Here is an 18037-nt window from a genome sequence, read left to right as displayed (position 1 = left end):
TACATAGATTATTCAAATATGCCTTGGTTAATGTTCTCTGAACACACACAAAAAAAGACATCACATTTTTAGTAGAACCTGATTTTTTATTCATGACTCAGTAAAGCCACGGCGCTGTGCACAGCTTGACAGTGGAGCTGAAGTTAGGGACCGTCTCAAAAGTGCCGGCCGATCATCAAACGGAGATTTGCATATTTGAGTCTGTGTGTGTGTGGTTTTCCATTCAAACGTGGTGCAAATGTGAAGAGAACTTCAAGGAACGTGACAAATAAAAGAAACTGCTGTGCGTGTTTCCTGTCTATCGTGATTCACTCAATATTAGATCAATGGTTTTTATCTCGTTTTTATCTGCCAATTAATTATGTAAGGGAAGCACAGTGGAGAAAATGTGGTGATGAGGAATGAAAAAACATTTTTGTTTCTTAAATAAGCAGTAAATTCACAGCTCTGTCTCTTTCCTTTGTACTTTGCGTCACACTTTTATCTCAAAGTTTTCTAAACTCACAGACTACTAACCCGAGAATGAATCTGCACAGAAGTTTTCTATCAAATCGTCTTTTTATCCACAACGTAAATCCACCAGCATTTTAGGAGCGTTTAAATGCTACTTTTGTGTTTGGGAACTTTTGGGAAAACAACGTCCACATCACTGTCGTTTTCTTCTGACGTCTTTGTTACAGCACCACAGGCTTGGCATATACTGTATACTACAGCCATGGTTCTCAAACTGTGGTACGTGTACCACCAGTGGTACACGAGCGTCCTCTGGTGGTACTTGGAGGGCAATCAGAAATATGTGTTCTTCTGTATATACCAGGGTATATACCCGGGTTTTAATTTGCTTGGACTGCGCTCTACATTGGCGGGGACGTAAGAAACACACAGATTTCTTCATTTTTTGGCAGCCATGCAAATCCCACATTCAAAAATCCCCGGCTACGTGAGCCAATTTCAATGTGAAAGAGCAAAATAAAACAGTCTCAGTTTTCAGGTGTGACTTTTTATATAAACTACTTCACTTTCCAAACCTGAATAGTATTTTTTTTTAGCTTACATAAAGACTTTTGTTTTAAATGAAAAGGAACTACCTTTAAAAACTGCAGCGGCAGCAGACAGAAGCAGAAAACACAGAGTGTGTTGTCACGATAATGAGAGTGACAGAGAAAGCAGATGAATAGACACTTTCCCCCGGATTCCATTTTCAATAAGAGCAGGCGGCCGTAATCATATCAAAGCAAAAAATATGGCTTTGTGGAGGTTTATTGAATGTGGCTTTGTCGTCGTCGCCGCTCTGTTTGTTGCGGGATTACCTTCATGGGTCTCGGTATTAAGACCGCGCAGGAGTCTTGGACGAGGAAATGATCTTGTCACACCGCATCAGTCAGAGAGAATCATGAATTGTTTACTGAATGAGTAATAAAACCATCTCCACGCTGAGTGATGCTGTGCACGAAAATATGATTTCCATTGCTCTGGAAATCCGGTTACCTGCAAACCTCCACCTCCCAATCCAAAAAAAAAAAGCAAATTCCTTTTACCTGCTCTCTCTTTCTTTCAGATTCGCCCTCAGTTTTGCTTCACGCTCCCCGTGGCAGGTGTGAGAGTTCTTTTCAATACACAATATATCATTTCAGCACTCGATATGCTGCAGGGCTGTTCCTCTGCTCTGGAAAAGTCCGTGTCAGGATGAGAGGCCTTGATTCAGAGTCAGTGATACTGAGGCAGAACACTGACAAGCAACCCCAAATAAATAAATAAATAAAAGTGCAGCTTTCTTCTCAGTTTTCTGCTGGAGGACGCAATTTTGTTCACTTTGATGACTCCACGACAGCGCTGTCGTGTAATGGCAGAGCTCAGACTTGATTTTGTGCAGCCGTGAATGTTGGGAAATACAACCTGTCTTCCAACTGAAACGTACATATAGGTCGTTTTTTCAACCGCTGAAAACGTACATATAGGTCGTTTTCTGAAAATGTGCCTGTGGGTCGTTTTTTTCAAACCCCTGAATGCGACGTAAAGGTAGTATTTTCCAACTCGAATATGCACAGATGTTACTGAGGGTAGGGTTAGGGCAAAAAAGACAGGGTTAGGTAGTAAAAATGAAAATATTAAAAAGCTCCGGCGCAGCGCTCTCGCTATTGAGCCGACTGCCGGTGCAGACAGCGGCGAAGCCACTAGATACAGCGTCTAAGGCGGAAGTGGTTGCTGTTATATATATAACCGCTAGGGGCGCATGTTTTGAAAACGTAAATATAGGTCGTAATTCCTGCATACGACCTATACGTACGTTTTATTGGAGGACAGTCTCGGGAAATACAAAGGCGGTCTGAGATGATTTAATAGAAACAGACATCGGACACAATTTACTTTATAAAGTTTTGGATACAGTTTGTAAATATATGAATATAAATAGTATTTGGATACACATACATAAACAACGTAGAGCTGCTACACTGTTAATATAATCTATGACCATGAATTAAAGCTTTTGTAGACAGTTAAGTTAATTATTGCGTCGCACAAACACACTTTTTATCTGCTTTGAGTCTTTTGCTTCAGATTGAATTACTATGTCGTTCACAGACGTGAACTCTGGTTCGCGACCCGGGTCACAACGTGGGTCTTTCTGTTCTCCCTGTGTGTGTGTGTGGCTTTTCTCTGGGTTCTCTGGTTTCCTCCCCTCATGTAGATTTGGGCATTGAGGCAAACTGGACACTCTAAATTGACCATAGGTGTGAATGTGAGAGTCACACCTGTTAGGTACTGAATTCAGGTGTTTCAATCAGGATTTGGGCTCTAGGCTCCTTATCTCCAATGAAGGACAATCTTAAAGCGTCAGCATACCAAGACAACGCAATGGACAGTTTAAAGAAAGTCCTTGTTTATTCCAACATGACTGTGTTCCAGTGCATAAAGCAAGGACTATAAAGACATGGTTTGACTTTGAGTTTGGTGTGGAAGACTCTGTGACTGGCCCACAAAGAGCCCTGACCTTTAACCCCATGATTGAGCACCTTTGGGATGAACTAGAACAGAGATTCGGAGCCTCTCAGAAATCTTTCGTCCAACATCAGTGTCTCTGACCTCATAATTGACACAAATTCACCGTAGAAACACTTCAAAAATCTTGAGGCAAGTCTTCCAAGAAGAGTGGAAAAACTCCATTATCTGCAGATTAGGATTAGGATCTGGCAGAAGAATCTCCAGAGAATGGAGACACTCAATTAACGAGTCTCTTTAACTTTCTCAGGAGCAAAAAAATCAAGCTTTAATCATCTCAGATTAATCACAGTTATTATCAATATGGAATTGACTGATTCGTATCACGATAACCTTTTTGTCCATATCACTCAGCCCTTTATCGCCGTAACTGTCCACTCAAGGAAAGGTCTTTAACTTCACTTCACACACACACACACACACACACAGTATCACAGTGTGGTTTGTGTAGTTGAGTTTTCACACCTGAAATATTTCATGTGCTGAACCGTCAACGACACACATCACCTTTTATTTCAGCTCAACTGTGACCAGAGTGTGTGTGTGACCAGTGTGTGTGTGTGTGTGTTGCCTGCCCACTGAGCCTGACCACATTTTCCTTGACTTTTTTCCTGCTGCGTTCGGTCAAAGTCTCAGTTACTCTGCAGTTAGCGCCGCTCATCGGTCTCCTTTGTGACAAGCGACTCGCAGTTGTTCCTGTGATTTATTGGAGCAGGTTTATATAACTCAGACTCACAAGTGCTGAGAGCGGAGGAGGCGTGAACCAGAAAATCAATGTCTCATCACCTTCTCACACACACTCCATGTACTGTACTTTGTTGTGTACCTCCATAGAAAGAGTTTAAAGGCCGACTAGCTGTGATACTAGAAAAGTGTATCCTTAATTTACCATAATTCATTTATTTATATATATTTTCTTCCAAACTTACATACCACCGTGCATCTTTTGCATCGGTATGGACGTTACACAATACTTCCTCTAGAGGGCAGTGCCGAAATAAACCTGCTGCGTCCCAGAGCGCCTGACAATCACTCTCTGTTTTCTGGCAGCCAGTTTCTTCTTCATTCATTTGCTGGGTGGCCAGATTATACACATACCCACATACTTTTAGGTATAATAGTGAATATCTGCCACTAAATGTACACAGAGAAATTCTTTGTGATGTTCAGTGTGTAAGATTTCAGTGCCGCATGTTTTCATCTTGTGCTCCTGTCATTGTCATGTTTCCACCTCCAGCAGCTCCAAACTCTCCTCACTGATCCTCACGCAACTTAAAAACACATCATCTCCTGCCTTCGTGTCTGTGTCTGAGTCTCACTGTGTCCATTATCACGTCTCACAGTGAGCGAATAATGTCTGCTTCAAGCTGTTGTTGTTGTTGTTGCTGTTGTCGTCGTCGTCGTTGTTCTTGTTGATTGACACGCTGCCGCCGCTGTTGTTGTTGTGTTTTTCCCTCACAGACGGTCTGGTTTGATCTGCACCAGAGGCTAACAGACACAGATGGCACCACCAGCGCAGTAAGTAGACGTTATGTGAATAACACTACTGCTTTGCAAAAGGGCGACAGCTTAAATTACAGCCGTACTTTGAGGTGATTTGGTTATTATTGCTATTTCGAACACACACACATGCAGATACAGCTCCTACCCTCTGCTGGTGCTTTGTGTGTAAGTCATATGTTGTAAATCCAGCACAGTGTGTTGTTTATGTGCATCCAGGAAACTTGGAGCTGCGTAGTGCAGTGAACAGCAGCAGCAGCAGTGACGTGGTTGTGTGTTTGATTTGCTTTGCATTCTGTTGACAGAGGACACTTCCTAAACCCTCAGGACACTCATAGAAATACTTAGAAATACATTTTTCAAAATGTTTTATTTTTGTGTAGAAAATCAAGGTGCATGAAGTTACCATATATGGTTCCTTGCCCGTCTGTAGTAAAAAAAAACAATCCAAAAAGAGTATAGATAAGAATAGAAAAACTCAAACGCATGATATAGAAGTTGATTGATTGATTAGTCTTTGAGGTGTTACCGTACTTTTACTTTTTGTCTTCCGGAACTGCACTGACATTTCGAGCATCACAAGCCCTCCACTGATTGGTCAAATTTCACAAGGACGTAGCTGGATCTCTGCTGATTGGCTGGGTTTGAATCCACGTATTGCCAAGATCTTGCGGTAACACAAAGTAACACAAAGTAACGCAGTGTTGGATGTCTGTGGAAGTTACCGAATATAGTTAAATATCGGTAAATATCAGACAATCGAATTCAAAGAAGCCAAAATCATAATTGTGATTAAAGTCAGACATGAATGTCCAGCAGTAGGTCACTTCTTGCCTTGCTCGCGTTGTGTGCTTCTTTACGCCTCTCCTTGTATGTTGTGCTGTAAAATACGTCAAATTTTTTTTGTTTGTTTTTAAAATGTGCATACAAACTCACCTCATGACTGGTACTTCAGTTGTTCAACCTTTCCATTTCTCTCTTGAAGACTATGCAGATTAGCGTGGTTTCTAAAATGTTTTATTTTTATTTTTTGTCAATCTTTCTTTACGGCTCTGTCTTTGTCGGTAATTTGAAACTTCTGCCTCTGCGAGAGTTCTCTTGTAATAACCTTTCTGTGTCTGTGGCCATGACAACTGGACAATTTAATCAGGGGCTCTCACCACTCGCCTGCAGCTAACGGGAAGTCATAAGTGGCTCGACTGCTGTGTGTATAAGTGCCGGAGGTGATTGTTACCCTGGTCTCCGACAGACAGAAGAAGACGACCTGGCGGATTAAGTCCTCGTGGGCACAAATCCAAGGTCAACGTTTAACAGAGAGTGCACAAAAACATGCGCAGGATCAACGTCAAGTCACAGACAGACAGACAGACAGACAGATAGACAGATAGATAGATAGATCATGAAAGCACATGGAATAGATTTTTTTTCAGGATCCATTCATCACTTTCTGGTATATATGTACAAGTGTAACTTTATACTGGTGCCAGTGATACCTCAGTCTGTTTCAAAGGCAACAATCAATGAAATGAACTCTGCAACCATCACGAGCCACTCTCCTGCTCATGCACTCACCAGTCACTTTATTAGGTACACCCGTTTAACTGCTTGTTACCGCAGATCTCTAATCAGCCAATCACAGCGGCTGAACAGATCCAGGCATGGCACTGGTGCCAGACTGAGTATTTCAGTAAGTGCTGATCTACTGGGATTTTTGTTTTTATCTCCAGGGTTCACAGAGGATGATCTGAAAAGGAGTAAATATCCAGCGATACATACATATATATGTATATATATATATATATATATATATATATGTATTATATATAGCAGCCACTCATTCAAAACCAAGTTGTGCTAAACACTGTCTCTGAGCGGTGAACACGTGAACACATGTGGAACCTTGAAGAACATGGACTCATATTATGGACTGTATTAGGTATCATGTGGCTGTTAAAAGTGGTTTATACTCGCTGCAGCACGTTTGGCATGAGGCCGCACACAGAATGGACGCCTCTAATGGAAGAATGGTACAGCAGATTTGTTTTTATAAGCAGCCGTGTGGAGGAAAGAGGTGATCAGATGGTTATGGAGATATTATTATAGAGAGAATAGCGTTTATGGAGCAATATGCCGCCCAACCCCCAAGTTAACCACCAAACACCAGATACCAGAGATATGACACTATGTTAGTGAGATTATGGTTAAGGTTTAAAAAGACTTAGCTAGGTTAGTATGTTACACTCAATGACAATAACAGACTTACCTTGAGTACGGCGTTTGATCAAATTAACCAATCACATGATATTGACTCCTCATTTGCAGCTATTTGGGTCCTAATCTGCTGCAATCCACTGCAATTGACCAATTGAGTTGTATGAGTTGGAGGACTATTATGGCGTGATAAACAAAATCGTTTTAAGCGACTTGCTCCACAGAGCTCCCCTCACGAGACGTCATTACTACTAGAAAACGAAATAAGCTGATGTAAGAATAACGTACAGACACATTTTCATCTACATTAGTTGGTCATGCCTTTTGAAAGTGGGAGGTGGCTAACTAACTAAAGTGTTCATTTTGACAGCAAATTTTGATTTAGTTTTAGTTGTAGTCTTGTGACTAAAATACCATTTAGTTGTAGTCATATTTTAGTCATCTGAGATGTTTTTAGTCAAATACATCTATAGTAGATTTAGTTTGCTTGTATTATCCTATCTATTAATATGTTAATATAAATATTAGTCTTAATAATCAAATCAAATACAACTCTTCTTTTTATTACATGTTTGTTTCAGTTTGCAGACTTATTATCTTCAGCACATCAGTGGGTATTTTTTCTAAATATTTTAGTATTTTATCTAAAATCCAATTTTCGTCGCATTGATGTTGTTTTTAAGTTTGAACTGCATTGTAACAGCTGAGCTGATAAAACAGCGTCTGCAGTAACTTTAATTGTACGTGAGATTCGACCACTTGTCGTCTCTTCTCTTTCTTCCTAACGCCGTCATTCCTGGGCAGATCAACCTAACCTCCGTAGCTCGCAAAGAGATCACTTCTGATTGGATGTCTTCTCCTTCTTCTCTTCTGATTGCTTCTTCTTCCTGTGGCTGTAGCCTTGTGAAATTTCCCCCCTTCAATATTTTACCTTCCATGTTTCACCTCCTCTCTTCGCTCCTCCTCTTATGCTGCAGCTGATGAACATCACCCTTTGACCCCATTGTACCTCAGCACCCCTCCCTCTCACAAACACACGCAGATTTCTCTGAACAAGGTCGTGCTCCTCTTCACTTTAAACAGCTCAGGCTCGGTCCATTCCTCCCCCTGACCTTTTATTCTCCACCAGGAGACAGATCCAAACATGATTACCCTTCATCTGTTGTCCCTTCCAGTAACAGCAATCATCCCTCCTCTCCGCACAAAGACACTCCAGTGAGTTGTGTCTCCGCACAGTGGATTATAATAAGATCATATACTGTACACAAGATATGGAGATACTTTGAAGCCACAGTTGTCGGCGCTGAATTAGCATATGTATTTAACTTGTAGTGGACACAAGTGAGCGTTGAGCTGCGGGCTCACAATCATTCCTGTCATTTGAAGAGAGAAAACCAATCACACGCACTGTATATATTGTCAGTGTGTGCATCTCTGAGAGGGCGCAAGGGAAAAGAGACGCAATTAAAACAGACGACGCTGAGAGGACATGAAGAGGAAGCACATGTAAAGATGCGAAAGACAACAGAGGTAAATAAACACGCGGCCAAAGTGACTTTCAGGAATAAATTGTCAGCGTATTGTAAACATCGGCATTACAAATAGATCTTTTCATCATCAAATACAGCAGCTCTGTGCAGCGGCCGTCATCTAGATAAAACATAATTAAGCAGAAAGCTCTCAGAGCGCAAACCTACGCCAGACATTTCCCCTCATGTGAAGTGGAAGCCTCTGACTCACTGTTTGTCTTCAATAAGAAAGAGTCATATGAATATAATGAGATAAATAAATAAAGTTTAAGCAGTTTTAAGTCCACATCTACACAGAAACAGTCCTGTAAAGACAGCATTGAATTCATGAAATATCTCTCTGTATCACACTGTAGTTGCACTGTAACATTACACCAAAAACGTTGTAAACATTAAATATAATAACAGAAATGGAGACAGAATGAACCTCGAGCCACGGGAAAGAAAGATAAACACTGTCTGTTTGTTTACATTTACCTTTTGTGCCGTTGACGTGTGCACACTCTCTGTGACTTTATTTCATTTTTTTAATAAGCAGTGTCTAGCGACAAATGTACTGTAGCAACTTACATCTTACTGTATTTACTGACACACACACACACACACACACACAGAAGGGCTGTGCGAGCGCAGAGCAGCAGAGACGGGACGTGTTCTAGTGATATCTGGTGTCTTCTCAGACTGACTTTAGTTACTTTTCATTCACAGCAGTTGGTAAAACTGTCAAACAATCTCCAAAACTCAGCGCAAGAGAGTGAGTTTGTGAATAAGACGTCATCGTTTTCCTCGTGTATCGCATTCTCTGTCTACACGGAAACCTGAGGCTGCCGCTTTGAGGTTTTCTCACTCTGGGAAAATACCGTTTCCCATAAAAAGGCGTCTCTGTGTGGACGGTGCCTAAGACAACCAGGAGCTGCAGATCCAGTGAAAATACAAAGTAAAACAGTAAAACGGGATCAATTTAACATAATAAAATGCAATAAAATATGTCAACAAAATATATAATTGAGAATTTTTAACAGGAGAAACGTGTCTCTCCATAGATCATTTGGAACTGTTCTCTTCACCAAGAGGAATACACGGTATACAAAAAAGTTAGGAACAGAATCTGTAGCATTTCTCGCATTTTTTAGCCAAATATTTTCTGTCACACATTTTTGTAACGATTCAATACGACTTTGCCAAAAACTAAATGAGATTCCCCCACTACTGTACTGTTTGCGTTTGCTGGCAGAACAAACCCGTTTTAAAAACACGAAACTATAACAGATTAATAAAAGGAAAAATGTGGGCAAACAACGCAGGTGACAAGTGGGCATTTAAAAATAAGTGTGAAGGATGAGACACAAGAAAAGATAGTTAAAAACCTTAAGTGTAATAAGTAATGCTGTAATTATGTGTTGATAAATGGAACAGATTGTCAGGAGGTGAGAGGAGAGAGGACATTTGTGAGATAGCGTGGTGGCCCTTGTGAGAAATGAGCAAAGTGGTTATAAATATTAAGATATTAGCATATGAATGGGTCATGGCTCCCCTGCTCTTTGCACTCTCAAAATACCACAACTCAGACGACGTGTAATAGGTCCCATCTTGCAGCTATGAAGTGTGTGTGTGTGTGTGTGTGTGTCACTTGAACAATATTGGGTCGTAATGTTTTTTGTACAAAAATATATAGTTAGAAACATTAAAATATCATACTTGACGACGCAAACTAAATGAATTAATAAAACAATTAAAACTCCCTAAGTAAAAATTTAATGAGACTTGTTATTTTCATCTGGCTTAAATTTAAGATAAAATAATGATACTTGTTACTTGATGTTGTTTTTCATTACCCCAGCTCTACAGAGGCCACCATTATGTTTCTATGGTAGCCCACAATGGACAAACTAATTATCCTTTGAGCTTTGACGCTACCTGAAGGCTACATTCTGTAGGTTATGTAACTCTATTACTAATAAATGTTGCCAAATTTGACAAACTGTGCCTTTAGACGAATAACGAGGACTGCTGTCAGATCTGTGTGGGTCCTCGCTGGCAGCTCACAAACTATTCAGTGAAGACAAAAAGGAGCCAGAAAAACAAAAAGCAAAGCTAACACCTCCAAACTCATCAACCAACAAATTAACAAGACAATGTGTTAATGAGTGAAACTGGTAGGTGGATTTTTCTTTTCTTTGGACAGTGTCAGACGAGTTGTTTCCACTTCTCTGCATGTTTAGACACTTCCATCCTCTCTGCAAACTAGACAACCCTCTGCCAAGGCTGCACAGTTTTTCCCACAGCGTCAGAACAATTTTTGGGATTTTTCGGAGGGCTGTGGTGCCGGAAGTGACCAAGGACTTAGATAAGAATATAGCCGCTGACATTTTTTTACTTGCTATGTGGCCTTACCGGGTCACCTTGATCCTAACCCGAAACCCCTGCTCTTTTCCCTGAAATTGAGTTGTTTCTTGTATGTGATATACTTAGAAGCCGTCTCTTCTTCCACTTTTCTGAGATTTCTCTCAAAATCCTCTATTGTAGTGAAAACTTCCGATCTTCTAACTTGGGTAATAGTTTCCAGCACCGTTTTTTTAATGTTTAGCCGGCCCTCTGTACGTCACTTCCGGCACCACGTCCCTCAGAATTGAGCTGAAATAGGCAGAAACGTGGAATATAAGAATATAAGTGTAAGTAATATTACTCACTGGTGTTTCCAATGAGAGACAAGTGGCATTGTCAATATTTCCGTATGTCCGCTGCAACTTTTGACAATATGCTTCATGGAATAGCCTCTTATGCCGTGTCTCACAGCTTGTCAGTGAGCGAAGCCGAGCGCCTGGCAGCAGTCGCTCTCTTCTGTTTTCTGGCTGCAGGGATAAACCAGCAAACTCTGGCAGCATGTTTTAAATGTCTGTTTAAACAAGTGGTCAACAATTGGTGGCCTGCCGTGGACTGGCCCATCGGCATCAGTATCATGGCCCGGGCAGATGTTTTAACAAATACTAATTATTTGCTTGTCTTCACAAAAACCTTAAAATCGTGTTCAGAGCTTTTAATTTGCAAAAATATGAAGTGATTAAAATAGATTCACAGTTAACTTAAACTAAATGTTTGGTTTCACTGCTGTTGTCATGGAGACAGCCAGGTTTGGGGAGTAAGTGTCCGTCAAATAACTACTTGGCTCAAAGAAGAAGCAGTAATTCTCAAAATTGAAACGATGCACAGTAAATATCAACAGTACGAGTTTGTGTCTCGCACACGTTTGTCTTAGTGTGGACGTTGTCTTCTGATTAAAGACAACGTCCACACTATTGTTAGCTTAAAGCAGCAAACGTGGGTTTTGGTTTTTAACGTTTGAAGGCACTTTGCGATGTTTTGGCACAAATATTCAGTTGCTTACAAAAAAATAGTCTCTCAACCACATTTACTTGCTGATCCCTGGTGAAGACTCTCCTTGGTTGTTTTCCTCATTGATTGGGCTATTTACTCTTTACTGCCCCCACAATATCCGTCCATTTCAGCCCATTATCGTAAGCTCTTCTGTGACGTGCACAACGGCACACGAAATTAAACGCAACGCACTGACAAAAGGCTCCGTCCGTCTCGTCTTTGTCTTTATAAACGGGCGTGTCGTCGGCTTGTTTTCCCAGTGGATCGTGTATTTCTAAAGGCGTGTGTTATCCTGAGTGGGTGCAGTCAGACAGAAGTAGACTGTCTCTAAGTACAGTGGGCCGCTAAGCTGAACCTTTGCTGGGACTTAGAGCGTGAGCAGATGACAGTAAAAAGGTTCTCTTCAGGAGAAGTTAGCTTAGCATCAGCCTACAGCTAACTCCTGAACATATTTATGACCTGGATGAGCGAGAACCTTCACAGATGCATTAAAAACAGGTTCATCTGTGTCTTCAGAGAGTTTCTGTGAAGCCTGACGAGGCCACAAAGAGCTGCCTTTTCAAGCAACAGCCTTGTTTTTGTATCCTCACATAGTTTTTCTTACCGCTAATGTACAAAGGAAAAGACTGGAAGACCTTTTTCAACTGAGAGTGAAACAAAAGTCATGAAATTTACAACCCTGGAGTCCACGCATACCGACGTAGACATGGTGTAGCAGACCGTCAGCCATGGAAACTATCTGAGGTTGGGGGTCACAGTGGCAGCAGGCTAAACATGGTGGTGTCTCAGGCGTTAGTTTCCCCCAGCAGGTCTTTCCACCACTTCCTCCTGTAGTGTGGGATCCTGAAATGTTCCCAGTCCAGATGGTAATCTATAATAATCCCCCTCTAGAGAGTTCTGCCTCTACATTGGGGTCTCCTCAGTTTGGGGGAGCTCCACCAGCCGAAATAAAAATGACTTTAAATGTCAGCCATTTCAGAGTGTAATGAGCTCTGCTGAAAGCTTTAAAAATCAACCTAACGTTAACAAAAAAGACTGAATAGTTGTCATTTCTACAGTTTGGTGTATGTGTGGATGTACTAGGAACGAGTCTTTCTTAAATTAAGGCAGATATTCAGTGCACAGGGATGACTCTGCAAATCATAACGCCTTTAAATTCACTAAGTTTGTGTGTGTGTGTTGTGTCTTTTTGAGACCTTTAAACATTAAATATTTAATCAGAGGTGCTCTGTGTTGGTCATTTTTATATGTGATTTTCCACTAATCTTTATTTCAGTTTGTGCAGCGTTTAAAGGTCACATGTGTCCGTGTGAAGCCTGCAGTTGAGCTCCAGTGGAGCGGCTGTGTTTTTACATTAGATGACATTAGAGAAAGCAGAATTATTATGTTAGTTTGACTAAAACCAGACTTTTAAAACGTGTTACTCCATGAAATGATAATAAATCATAATGATAATGTGATTGGCACTTTAAAGCAAATTATGAATAAACACAGAATAGACAAAAAACCTACTTAAATGAAAACACATAAAACCATAAAAGCCAAAATGACATTAAACAGTGTGAACATTTAAATAGTGTCAAAGGCCAATGAAAAGAGATGAGTTTTAATTAGAGATTCAAAAACAAACACAGGGAAGAGGCAGATCATTCAATTAAGCAAGGCCATTAAGGGATTTAAGAAACAAATAAAGTTTTAAAATGAATCCTAAAGCATATGAGCAGCCAGTGAAGTGACACCAACAATCACCTGAAGTCACGTTAAATCACGAGAGTTTCTGTGAGACCCCAAATCTCTGGAATCTCTGGAATTTTCCAAATCCTTGGGTCTGTGGAAAATCCTTTAGTGTGAGGCAGGTGGCTTGTCATCAGGTGGCGGTACAAGCCTGGACACAGGGCATAGGACTCAGTTCTACCAAAGAAGAAGAAGAGGATAAATGCAAGCTGTCACCAGCATCACCGCTCCTTCCTGTAGCCTCCTACTTCTTCTTCTTGCTTCGTCCACGTCTGCCAACAAGCCTGCTCCCCTTCCTTCCCCTTCCCCCTCCTGTGCTGTCTTCCTCCAGGAGTTTGAACACGGAAAGGCGCCCTTGTATCGGTATTGTGTTGTACAGGTGGGGGTACCTCCTCACCTCCTCCGTCAGCCTCTCATATTTTCGGATTCATAGTGTCGTTTCCTTGGCAGATAATTCTTCTGTTGTCAAAATGTTTTTTTTCTGCTTGGTTAGCGGGGCTAAAGACCTCGTTAGACTTCCGTGTGTGCTCGGACCCTTGGTATACTTGCGTGTCCGGGTCCTGTAGAATCTCCCTTCACCATCAGGTGGCGGCACAAGTCTGGACGCATTCCTACCAAAGAAGAAGAGAATGGTGCAACAGCTCCCTCGGAGACGTCTGGTTCGAGCACCTCATCCGCTGAAAGGCCCGTCTGGTAGCGGAGTCAGGGTGTCAGACGGTTCTTGGGTCGCCAGGTCGATGCTCGGATGACTATCTTTGGTAGTCTTTGGAGTAGTTCTTCTGTTGTTCTGTCTTCTGTTTTTCTGCTTAATACTCCACCTACTGGTGGGGAAATTCAGTCTGGGCTGCACGCGCAGCCTACGCGTTGTTGACGCATTTGTGTCGTGCGCGCGGTGCACGTTGGGTCCACGGGCGCTGTGTACGGAAGTATACCAGGGCCTTTAGTGCAGGCAGATTCACTTCATTTCATAAATCAATGTCTTGTACAATGGAACAACGACAGTAGTCCCGTTCGGCGGACATCCCGACAAGTGAAGGTGTTAGCATGAAAGATGGTCGCTTGCATCCATTCACATCCTCCGCGCTCCACACACACAGTCACACGTTTTCACCTGACGACGGTCGGTCCAGTCAGCGCTGACGTCGTCCTCCGTCGCTCAAACACATTTCTTTTTTATGAATGGAGGGTTAAATGGGTGCTAAAGTGGCGGGCCACATATAGAGCATCGTGGGCGCCCGCTTGTTTTAATGTGACAAAGACTTACTGGGCGGATATTTTGAAAAACAACAAGTGAGAAATGACGTCTCAGTCTGATGTTTCTCTATGAAAGAACACAGTGAATATTGCAGACAGTGAAGCTTTCTTCATTTATTTATCTGTATTTATGACCCAGTAAGTGAATTATTGAGAGGGGAAACATACTGAGAGAGAGGGAGAGGGAGAGAGGTCAGCCCGTGGTGGAGTGGTTCTCTTCTTGAATCATCGATGAGAGCAGGAATCAGACACTTTTTATGTTTCATGGTTCATGGAGGCAGGAGGGCAGCAGAGTGGTGAAACATGCCCAGAGGTGCCTGCAGGATACTTGCCCCCACCCCCACCTCCTCCCACTGAAGTGTCATCGAGGAAAATTCCTGCCAGCTCCAGGTGCTCGAGCAGAGTTTGACATCTGACCTCACATTGCAGCGAGGTCAGATGCTCACATTTCCCTCAGGGAATAATCCATCCTTCTCCTTCTTGTGTTATGTGGAAAAAAATCAATTTAACAGAAACGCAAGCGTGTGAAATGAGCCTCAGCTAAACGTGCTACTTTTATTTTTATTTTGAATCTCACCTTATTGTGAAACTAACTGAATGTATTATCTTTAGAAACAATGGCCTTCATCGTATATATTCCAGTTTATATGAGAGACTGTGCAAGTGTCAGTAGTTTTAAAATAGCTTTGAAGACATGAAAGAAGAATTTTGACTTTCTTTCTCAGAATTCATGCTGTTTTATCTATTTTTTTTTACATGTGGCTCTAATATTCTTCCGTACTTTACTTTAATATAAAAATGAAAGAATTGACACATTATCACCTCTGCTTTTGCTGAGCGTGTATCTCCCATGAACCCGTCTGTGACCCAAACACTTACGCACTCTAGATTTGAGACACTTAAGAAAACGTCTCAGCCGATAAAATCTGCACCTGCCTAAGCCCACAATCACTTAAAAAATAGATTTTAGATACATTTGCTGCTTTTTCTTTAGAGAAAATCTGCATGTTTTACATCACAGCACACAGAGGAGGCTTGAGGCTCTTGGTGTTTTTTGTCACCTCAGATTTTCCCTCTGTAAATTCAACAAACACAGTGAAGTGCAATAATCAGCCACCGTCCCACACTCTGCGTCTCCCTATGTCTGTTTGTCGTCGTCCCCTCCTCCCTCCTCTTCCTTCCTCCTTCCTTCCTCCTTCTCTGCTGTGACACAAATTAGTCAACGCTACCAGCAAAGCTGACAGTGTTCACTCTAACTGTTCCTCTGTGTGTGTGTGTGTCTGTGTGTGATGTGTGTCCAGGTATTACTGATGTTGTGGGGACCTAAACCTGTTTACACAGTCACATTATGGGGACTTGAAGATATGTTTTAAGGTTAGGTTGAGGTTAGGGTTAGGGTATGGTTAAGTTTAGAGTAAGTCTCCAGGAAATTAATGTAAGTCAATGCAATGTCCCCTCAAGTCATGAATGTCGAACGTGTGTGTGTGTGTGTGTGTGACAGCTCTTTCCTTGAGCTTTGTCTTCATTGTCTTTCTCACTTTAAATGATTCCATTGACTCTTTTGATGCAGGATTTTGTCCAACTGTTCACTAAGAGGAACATTTCAGAAAAAATCATCAATACTCAATGATCAATAAATCAATACTGTTCCACTGTGTATACCAGACTTTATTAGGTGAGCCAAAGGGTTTAAATGAAGTTTCCTGACAGAAATAATGATTATTTATGGCATAAAGGGACTAAGTTGCAGATTCTGTGACCAAAATTAGATAAAAAATAGTCTTATTTATCACCAGTGATAGACATGACAGACAGAGGAACAACCAATTTAACAAAAAAAAAACAAAGAATCCCACTGAGAGAGAAGAAAGAAGTGCAAAACCACTATATTTAACACTGTATTTATTCATTTGTTTTACTTTTTGATTGATTTTTAACAGAAAACCAATCATTTGTCATCATTTTAACTCTTTAAATGCCACCTTTAAGTGCAACTACATGATTTCACCCCCTAAAAGGTACATTTAACACTGTACCTTTTATTTTTTTATCTGCCTATTTTTCAAAGTGACATGAAATCATTATTTTCTTTCTTTTTAGCATTAATTTTTTTTCTCTTTAAATGCCACTTTTTAAGCTCAATAACACAATTTATCCCCCGTTAATTTAACCCTGTATTTGTTATGGTTTTAACTGTCTAGAATTCATAAAGTTCATAAAGTGTAAATCCTACATTTTATCTCTTATTTTAAAGCCTAATAACACATGTTTTTTTTTCCCTGAGGCGAGTGATTAAAGCCACGTTCAGAGAAGTCGAGCAGTCACGCGTCATTTACCCACATCGAGCGACTCACTGCAAACAGTCACAAACACTTGGAATCACCAGGGGAAAGTTGTCCGTTGCTACTTTGGTTATTGATTCATCATCGAAACACAATGAAGCCACTTAACAACACAAAAGAGTAGATTTATTATTATTATTGTTATATATTATTACACATGGGCCACACGGTGTTGTAGTGGTTAGCACTCTCGCCTTGCAGCGAGAAGACCCGGGTTCGAGCCCCGGTTGGAACAAGGGCCTTTCTGTATGGAGTTTGCATGTTCTCCCCGTGTGTGCGTGGGTTCTCTCCGGGTTCTCCGGCTTCCTCCCACAGTCCAAAAACATGCAATGTGGGGATTAGGCGAATTGGACACTCTAAATTGACCATAGACCAGAGTGAGTGTGAGAGTGAATGGTTGTTTGTCTCTATCTGTGTGTGGCCCTGTGATGGACTGGCGAACTGTCCAGGGTGTACCCCGCCTATCGCCCGATGTAGCTGAGATTGGCACAGCACCCCCCGCGACCCTCTGGTGGAGGATAAAGCGGTTAGATGATGACTGACTGACATTATTGCACATTTTGTGAAAGGAAAGCGAAGGTCAAATAAAAGAGAATATCAAAGCTGAAGCACAGAGTTACACACAAACAGTGCAGCATTATTTCACTCTGATACAGAGAGGCTCAGTGGACGTGAAGCATAATGTCAATATTGCTACGGTGTCAATATGATGAAGGTGCAGTGGACAAAGAGTCAAAGCGGCAGGTAGTTAAAGCAGCCAGGCGGAGATCTATAGATCCACAGAGACGGAGCTCTCGCCACAGCGACTGCAGAGGAAGTCGCAGAACACAGAAAATGAAAGTCAAGGCAGTTAGTGAATGTTTTTTTTTTCTTTGCTCAGAAACAGAGCTGGTGCTGCGTTGTTTTGCGTGGATAAAAAAAACCCCATCTGTACATAACGATTTTCACATACAGTGAGTGGAGCAAAATATTCACGATGTAGCTACGTGCAGTAGATGGATGGATGGATGGATAACATCTCCTCAGTGTGTAACGCTCAACGTCCCATGGAGAGGACGCCCCGGGGAAAACCCAGGACTCGCTGGAGACACT

The 18037-nt window shown here is 41.5% G+C and overlaps 1 protein-coding gene across 1 annotated transcript in view; it reads left to right on the top strand.

Annotated features, from left to right (window-relative positions):
* Window positions 1-18037, top strand: part of necab2 (N-terminal EF-hand calcium binding protein 2) — a 521316-nt gene that overhangs the window by 98815 nt on the left and 404464 nt on the right. Inside the window, exon 9 of the mRNA XM_044035771.1 lies at window positions 4462-4518. Within this exon, the coding sequence (XP_043891706.1) occupies window positions 4462-4518 (57 nt within the window). The remainder of the gene's footprint in view (window positions 1-4461; window positions 4519-18037) is intronic.

This window comes from Solea senegalensis, linkage group LG10 (assembly GCF_019176455.1).
Source record: "Solea senegalensis isolate Sse05_10M linkage group LG10, IFAPA_SoseM_1, whole genome shotgun sequence".
NCBI lineage: Eukaryota > Metazoa > Chordata > Actinopteri > Pleuronectiformes > Soleidae > Solea > Solea senegalensis.
The sequence above is the reverse complement of the archived record's forward strand: the minus strand, read 5'-3'. Positions and strand labels throughout refer to the sequence as shown.